This window comes from Eimeria maxima, genomic scaffold, assembly GCF_000499605.1.
Source record: "Eimeria maxima Weybridge genomic scaffold, Emw_scaff584, whole genome shotgun sequence".
Classification (NCBI taxonomy): domain Eukaryota; phylum Apicomplexa; class Conoidasida; order Eucoccidiorida; family Eimeriidae; genus Eimeria; species Eimeria maxima.
Window position 1 is genome coordinate 2,395 of NW_013563901.1, and position 8,007 is coordinate 10,401.

The 8,007-nt window shown below is 52.2% G+C and overlaps 2 protein-coding genes across 2 annotated transcripts in view; both read left to right on the plus strand.

Annotated features, from left to right (window-relative positions):
- EMWEY_00038090 (pescadillo family protein, putative) overlaps nucleotides 1-3,175 on the plus strand; it is a gene marked incomplete at both ends in the record, with an annotated part of 3,384 nt that extends 209 nt beyond the window's left edge. Inside the window, 8 exons of the mRNA XM_013478675.1 lie at nucleotides 51-887; nucleotides 995-1,080; nucleotides 1,324-1,457; nucleotides 1,678-1,829; nucleotides 2,073-2,184; nucleotides 2,493-2,569; nucleotides 2,740-2,820; nucleotides 3,095-3,175. Of these exons, the coding sequence (XP_013334129.1) occupies nucleotides 51-887; nucleotides 995-1,080; nucleotides 1,324-1,457; nucleotides 1,678-1,829; nucleotides 2,073-2,184; nucleotides 2,493-2,569; nucleotides 2,740-2,820; nucleotides 3,095-3,175 (1,560 nt within the window). The remainder of the gene's footprint in view (nucleotides 1-50; nucleotides 888-994; nucleotides 1,081-1,323; nucleotides 1,458-1,677; nucleotides 1,830-2,072; nucleotides 2,185-2,492; nucleotides 2,570-2,739; nucleotides 2,821-3,094) is intronic.
- A 2,163-nt stretch (nucleotides 3,176-5,338) lies between these two features.
- EMWEY_00038100 (hypothetical protein, conserved) lies at nucleotides 5,339-6,571 on the plus strand (the record flags this gene model as incomplete). The annotated part of the gene is made up of 1 exon (XM_013478676.1): nucleotides 5,339-6,571. The coding sequence occupies one exon, from the start codon at nucleotides 5,339-5,341 to the stop codon at nucleotides 6,569-6,571; it is 1,233 nt and encodes a 410-aa protein (XP_013334130.1).
- Nucleotides 6,572-8,007: the final 1,436 nt, after the last annotated feature.

The window sequence follows — 8,007 nt, forward strand, 5'->3', positions numbered from 1 at the left end:
ATTTTTTTTTTTTTTTTTTTTTTTTTTTTTTTTTCTTTTTTTTTTTATAGGAATTACCTGCAGATGTAGACTATCGTGTATTAGAGACATATAGTTTATTTTATTGTTCTTTTCTTCGTCATTTATTATATAAATTATATAAATTAGAGGATATACAATATCCACCAATAAGACCAAACAAAGCAAGAAAAAATGTTAAGGCTTCTCCTTATCTAGAGACACACCAACTGCAGCAGCACGTAAGCTGCTTCCATCTCCTTAAGGCTACTAAGGCACGTCCTGCTGCTTCTCCTGCTGCTGCTGCTGCTCCTCCTCCTCCTGCTGCTCCTGCTGCTAATGATGGTAAAGAGGGAGAGGAGGGGGATGCTGCTGCAGCAGATGCAGCAAAAATAAGCAAGAAAAAGAGGCATGAAAAAGAAATAGATACAGATACACAGGAAGCTACTAGTGCTGGCAGCAGAAGCAGCAGCAGCGAAGAGGAGGAAGAAGAAGATGTAGAGGAGGAGGAGGAGGAGGAGGAGACAGAGGAAGAAGAAGATGACGAAGAAGAAGGAGAAGAGGAGGAAGAGACAGACGAAGAAGAAGAGGAAGAGGAAGAGGAAGAGACAGAAGAAGAAGAAGAGGAGGAGGAGACAAAAGGAGGACGTAAGGGGAAAGCATCTGCTGCTGCAAAGAGTCAAAAGGGCAAGAAAAAGGAGGAGGAGGAGCAGCAGCAAAAGAAGAAGAAGAAGGGAGGTGCAGCAGCAGCAGAAGAAGCAGAAGCAGAAGCAGATAGCGAAGAGGAGGAGGAAGAAGACGATGAAGAAGAGACAGATGAGGAGGAGACAGATGAGGAGGAGACAGAAGAACAAAAGGAGACAGAAGACGGCGACAATAATAATGCTCAGGTAGGATACAAACAATTTCCTTTTGCTGCTACGTTGCTGCTGCTGCTGCTGCTGACTATGCTGCATTGCCTGCTGCTTCTGCTGCTGCTGCTGCTGCTGCTGCTCAGGAGACTGCTGTAGAAATCAAGGGCTGCGGCGTGTCGGAGCACCCGGCACAACGCCTCTTCGAGGGTCTTGTCTTCTTCCTATGCAGGTCTGCTGCTGCTGCTGCTGCTGCTGCTATACCTCCTGCTGCTGCTGCTGCTGCCGCTATAGCTGCTGCTGCTGGTGTACTTGCTGCTGCTATACTTGCTGATTCTGCTCTGCTTGCTGCTGGTGTACTTGCTGCTGCTCTGGGATGCATGGGGTTCACATAGCATGCGGACTGCCGAACCAGCTACTGCAACTGCTGTTGCAACTGCTGCTGCTGCTGCTGCTGCTGTTGATGCTGCTGCAGGGAGGTCCCCTTGCTGCCTCTTTCCTTTGCAATTCGTTGCTGCGGAGGCGTCGTGGCTTGGCAGTCTGAAGGATCTCCTTTTGAAATAAATGACTCGCGAATTACACATCAAGTTGTAGACAGACCCTTAGAAAGTCAGACACACTTGGCGCTGCTGCTGCTGCTGCTGCTGCTGCTTCCTGTTTGTGGTTGCTGTCGGTGCTGCTGACTCTTGTTCCATGATGCTGCCTCTGCTGCTGAAAGGTGTTCCATGCTGCTGCAGGCAATGGTTTCGTGCTGCTGACGGGAGTTTGCTGGTTCTGCTGCTGACAGGCGTTTGCTGCTGCTGCTGCTGCTGTTGCTGCTGCTTTGCAGGTCTGCAGCAGGCGTGTGGCGGAGGGGATTTGCCTTCACGGGAGTACATACAGCCCCAGTGGGTATTCGACTGCATTAACACGGCGATGCTGCTTCCTACAGAGGATTATGGCCCCGGCAAGGCCCTGCCTCCTCACCTCTCCCCCTTCGTGGTAAGCAGGAACACCAGCAATAGCAGCAGCAGCAGCAGTTGCAGTTGCAGTTGTTGGAGCAGCAAGAGCACTAGGCATGGGCTGCGTTAGAGAATAGGAAGCTGCACCAGTAGCAGCACCAGCAGAAGCAACGCCACATCCGCAAGGGCGAACCCCCCCTTCTATTTAGCTCCTTCAGCGTAACACTGTTTTACGCGCCCTGTTGCTGCCGCTGCTGCTGCTGTTGCTGCTGTTATTGCTTAGGACGACGAGGCAGAGGGTTATGTGCCACATCGCCGCGAAGTTTTGATGAAAATGCAAAAAGAGCAAAAGCCGGCGGCAGCAGAACAACAAGAAGAAGAATCCGACGGAGATGGTAAGGCAGCACCAGCATCAAGAGCAACCACAGCAACAACAGCAGCAGCAGCACCAGCAACAAGAGCAACCACAGCAACGACAGCAGCAGCATCACCATCAGCAGCAACAGCAGCATTGGATTCCTACGTTACTTGCTGCAGGTCCGGCGGAAGACCCCGAGGTCGCGTGGCGTCAGAACAGAGGAGCAGATATTGAGGGAGAGGCAAAGGCAAGACATCGCCTGCCGCTGCTGCAGCCTTTGCTGCGTTGCCTGTCTGCTTCCCGTCCTTATTCTTGGGGTGTTTGCACACTGTGGTGTTTCCTCAGGGGAGCAGCAGCACTACCTCGAGCAGCAGCAGCAGCAGCAGCAGCAGCAGTGCTCCGTCGGCGCCTTCTGGCAAATCGTGAGTCGTTTTGTCCGTTGTCATAGTGCATTGGAGCGGAGCATTCCCTTGCCACAGATGCAGCCGCCGCAGTAGCACCAGCAGCACGAGCAGCAGTAGTACCAGCAGCCGTAGCAGCAGCCGTAGCGAGCACGAACAGCAGCATGTTTTTGTTTGCATGCAGACGGAAGGAGGAGGAGGCGGAGCAGCGCCTGGTCCATCAGAAGGCAATCATGAACAAAAAACACAAGAGGCTTTACGAGCGCATTGAGGTACTTGAATCTGTAACAGCAGCAGCAGCAACAGCAGCGGCGACAACAGCAGCAGTTGCAAAGATAAAAGAACGAAACCCTGCTAGAATCCCCTCATGGAGTGCCTATCATTTATTCCATCCGTTTTTTGCTTCTGTTGCTCCTGTTTATACCATTGGGATTGCTGCTGCTATTGCTGCTGCTGCTGCGAATGTTGCTACTGGTGGGATTGCTGCTGTAGCACATGCCTGAACCTGACGGTTTTGCTGCAAATGTGTATTGTGTTACCTTTCAGTTCGGACGTAAACGCAAAGAGCAGCGAGCAGAGACACTCAAGGCCAAGAGGTTGGCCCTGCAGAAAAAGACGGAAGAGTAAGCAGAGCGTGCTGCTGCTGTCGCTGTTGCACCAGCAGCAGCTGCTGCTACTTTTTCTTTGATTACCGCAGAGGGTTGGGCGGAGATGGTTGCTGCGGCAACACGTGTTGCTGCTACTGCGGAAGCAGCAATGGAAGGCAGCTGTAGCCGCGCATATGTCTGATTCAGCTGCAGCAGCAGCAGCAGCATAGAAGCCTGTTGCACCACCAGCACCAGGACGGCGGGTATTTCGTTCACCGCTGACTTGGTGCAGAATTCTGTAACCAGGCAGAGGCAGAAGACCTCTGTTGGCGTTTGCAAAGGTCTGGAGGCACTTTGCTTCATCTACAGACTTTTATTGCATAAAGACAGAAAACGCATAATAAAGACATTATCTTGAGTGTTTATGGTTTGTAAGACAGAGGGCTTAGGGTTTAGCTGGCAGTTTAGGGTATATACAAAGCTGGAGGCACACGGTTTCTAAGGCTTATTAACAACCATAAACCCTCCCCCTAAAGCCGTAGACTATAAGGGTGAGGGATTAGGGTTTATTCATCTGACGTGGTTTCGGGTTTTAGGGACGGATTCGCGTGTTAGCTAGGCGTAGACCCTTTTGAATGCATGAGCTGCTAATGCGTACACACAGAGCTAGAGTAAGACGTTTATTTTGGTTCTGAAGGGACGCTGTAGCCTTCAAGATGGCAGTTATATTGATAAAAGGGGTTAGTGTTCAACGGCGACAGGCTGTAGGGTGTGTAGTTAAGGCGGCTTGTCACATCATCTCCCCGCTAGTTTCCTTCCGGTCTAAGTATCAAGCCCCAAGTTTTTCTTTAGGTTGCTGAAGGGTCCCCTCCGCACCTCCCCTTTTGCTTTTGCATCTGTAAAACAAAGGCAGTTGGTGACCTCGGGTTCACCCTGTTAGCAGAATCGCTGCTGCAGAGAGATGTATCGCTGCTACGGAGGGATGGATCGGTGGGTCAAACACTGTACGCCCCTCTTAATGACAAACCTAAAAGTATGTAGTCTTAAAAATCTAGAAAGGTGAGCTTTAAACAGAGTTCTGGGGCCGTTTAGTACTGTACTCCGTGGGAACGACTGGGCCCCACAGGGTCACTCCGGGGTGCTCAGTTGCCGGAAAACGAACCGCAAAAGACTTGGCACTTGCACGAGAAACTTCAGAAAAAAAACTTTGTGAAATATATGAAATAGGAAAATAAACCGATTTCGACTCAAAAGGAATCACTGCTGTACTAAATCTCTCTCCGGCCCTTCTGGGCTGTAGTCTAAGACAATCGGTGCTGGGTCTTGGGCTCTTCTACGTGTCCTGGTCCATTCCTATTGACTTTTTTGTTTTTCAGTTTCTTTGTCTTTCAATGATGTTACTTAACTCATTCTTGTCATTTTAGCCTCCTAAGGAGCATACAGGGGGGCCCTTTACCTACCCTTCCCTATCGCAGTACATGGTTAGCAAGGGGCCCGGCCCCCGAGGTCTGCAGATTACTAGTTAATGGCACCTCAGGGGACTCCCGTCTTCTCTGTTATATCTCCCCCTCTCTTTTGAAGGGAAGTTTTCAACCCACTTTTGTCCGTGCCCTGTGTGGGCTTGTGCTGCGTTCCACCGATGAGCTGCAGCGAAGAGGCCCGTTGGGGCCATACCGCTCAGTCTGCTGCCTTTGTTGATCCTTGCTACAACAACCGCAGCAACGAGCTGTTTTCCTACAACACCCCCATTCATTCTGCCCCCTGTGGGGTAGCAACGGCTGTATATAAGGAGGGGCCAGTAACCCCTTCCCTAAATCTTTCTGGGGCTCATTCGTCGGGCCCCCCTTGGGTTGTCTCTTGGGGCCCATCGTGGCAGCCAGTAAACAGGAGCCCAGAAGGGTTCCCATGGGGGTCATCATGGGGCCCCCCATCCCCGAATAGCCTAGCGAACCAGTTAGGGTTTAAGGATCAGAAACGCTCCAAAAAAAAATCGAGGACGAGGTCCCCATGGCCTCCTGATAGGCAACTCTCTGATTTACCTGCAGATATGAAAGAAGGGCCCAGGGATCGTTTGAGACAGCATCGTGTGCAGACAGTCGATGAGCTACTGCAGCCCTGCTGGCCGCCGTCGCCGCAGCAGCAGCAATCGGCATCATGTGCGGACTGCTGTCACAACAAATGTTCAGGCCTGCAACATGCCTGTATGCAGTCTGGCAGCTCAGCCTACGCTGCCGCTGCTGCTGCTGCAGCTGCTGCAGCTGCTGCTACCCACTGTATTCCCAAGAGGGAGAACCCCATGACCGAAGATCAGTATCACATTCTGTTGCAGCACCTCAGGCATTTGTCGGGCCACTCTGGGCCGTGTCTCTTCCAGCAAGAAAAAAAGCAGGAGCAGCAGAAACTGGACTGGCAGCAGCAAAAGCAAGTCGCAGCACTGCTGCAGCAACAGCCCATAAGCCTACTCACGGAGGAACAGTTGAAAGAGGCAGCGCAACTCTATTTACAGCAACGGATGGGCCTACAGCAACAAGGGACGCACCAAGAAACCCTGCAGCCTGTGTATCAGCAGCAGCTCCTGTGGCAGCAGCCACAGCAGCAGCAGCTGTTGGTGCAGCAGCCCCCATATGGTGGAGTAGCAACAGGAGGCATCGATAGTAGTGCCCTGCCTCAAATTCAACCGCAGCTGCACCAGCAACAACTACAACAGCAGCAATTGCAGCATCAACAGTTACAGCAGCAACACCAACTGCACCAGCAACAACTACAGCACCAGCAGTTGCAGCATCAAAGACTGCAGCAGCAACAACTGCAGCAACAGCAACTGCAGCAGCAAGTGCAGCAGCAGCAGCTGCTCCAGCAGCAACAGCTACTTCAACAGCAACAGCTGTTGCAACAACAACAGCAACAGCAACAGCAGCTGGAGCAGCAACAGCAACAGCAGCTGGAGCAGCAACAGCATCAACAGCAACCCCTCTCATGGCCTCAGCTCCAGCCTCAGCAGCAGCAGCAACAACAGCAGCAGAGACCCCCTACGTCTAGTGTGCAGCAGCAGCACAGCAGCGGGTCTCTGGGGGGGGGCGGCCAGTGGGTCCCCCGCCGTAGCGAGAGTCTGCTGCAGGAGCTGCAGGGTGCCTCTTCTGAGTCCGCGCTTACTAGCCGAAACAGGTTTGACCCTGTTGCTGAGCAGCAAGGGCAGGTGAAAGTCGGGAGGCACCCAAAGAGCAGCGACAGGTCTGCGCACGACAGAGTTAAACACCCGAGAGCGCCGCCACAGGGGGGAAGAAGAGATCAGTACAGCTCTTTCGGCGAGGCCGTTGCATCTACTGCCCCTCCTGCCGCTGTTTCCCCTCCCTCAAAAAACGGACAGGAAGCTCAGGTTCGCAAACGAAGCACTTGGGGCCTCTCCCGTAGAAGGAAGAAGACTGAGAATGACTAAGAACCGCCCAGTTGTTGCTATTTGTGCTGCTGATAATGTTTGCGTTGCTACTATTGGGGTAATAAACTAGCGCCGTAACCGCTGAGAAATTTTTCTTTGAGGCATTTGTTGGCGTCGGAAGTTTCTAGAGCGTCTACCATATGACTCAAACGGTGTAAACGTCTGAGGATTAATGCTTTGCTCGACGTCTTGCTGTATATTACACATAGGTTTTCCTCTCTATACATACCGGAAAGACACCTCCCCAGGATCCCTACTATGGTGACTAGGGCATCGTTACTGAATGACCACAAGAGCCAAGGGCCCCGACATTTGTCGGCTATCGAGCCCTTGTGCCACGAACTGCACAAAGCTGGAGGCTTATCCCAACCAATGGAGTTGGCTGAGATATGTGGCCGCTCTCAGCTCTGCAACTCCTGCCGGCAGGAAAGGCTCACAACCAGCAGTTGTATAAGCAATTCTTGCTGCTTCTTATGGGCGTTAGATTGCCGGGTGTGGGGTGGTCCAACCTGCGCATTATGCCTTCAATCCACTAGCTCGTGCATGATTTCTGGATGGGTAGCACTAGCAGCTTGTACTACGTATTTTCTGCCCTGTCCGTGTTGTTATTGAAGTTATTTTGCATCACTGAACTGATTTTCCATACACTTTGTTTGATGGAAGCTCGAGGGTTTCAAGCGCGTCAAGCGATGTAATACTGCTCTCGTAGCACGCTTGTCACAGAGGGCATCTACGCTGCTTTTGCTGAGGTTTCGTTCTAACAGCACATGCAGAAACCCCCGATGACACCCCTTTGGATCAATGGGGAGGCCCCTCGTGGAGTCCTGGGGGATGACATCTGCTGAGTGGCGCTTGGCACAGCGGTCGAGGCTACGCTTTTGCTACGGTGTTGAGAGGCCGCTCAGTTGGGTGATGAACAGTGGCATGGATGCCCCCTTGGTCGCTTCGCTGCGTTGCAGCTTAGTCCACCAGTTTCCAGGGCAGCGGTCATCAGGGTAGATACAGTTCTTTAGGCTGCGCTCGTGCAGGGCCCAGGGGTCCTTCAGGCGTTGTCGCCCGAAATGGGGTGCCGACAAAGGGCAGTCCCTTTGCATATCCGAAATACCAGTGCTGTGCATGTTTCTCAGCTGATGCTGAGGTGCTAATATGTTGCTCCAGCTGGAACTGATGAACGCTGCTGAGGGGGCTCAAAATCGAGCCCCTGCGGGACCCTCTTACGCATTTGTGTATGTTTCAACAGAAACGCCGGGGACGTTTCACAGCGGATGGGTGGGTTGCATTTTCCAGAAGATGGGATATGAGCATAGGGATCACGGTAGCGACCCACCAACATCTTTTGCAACAAACGCGTTCCCACTGCCTTACAACGCAGGCGCGTGAAAAGGGGATAAAGCAAAACCCACGCAGGCGATTCAGAGATGTGGGCAGAGCCTACA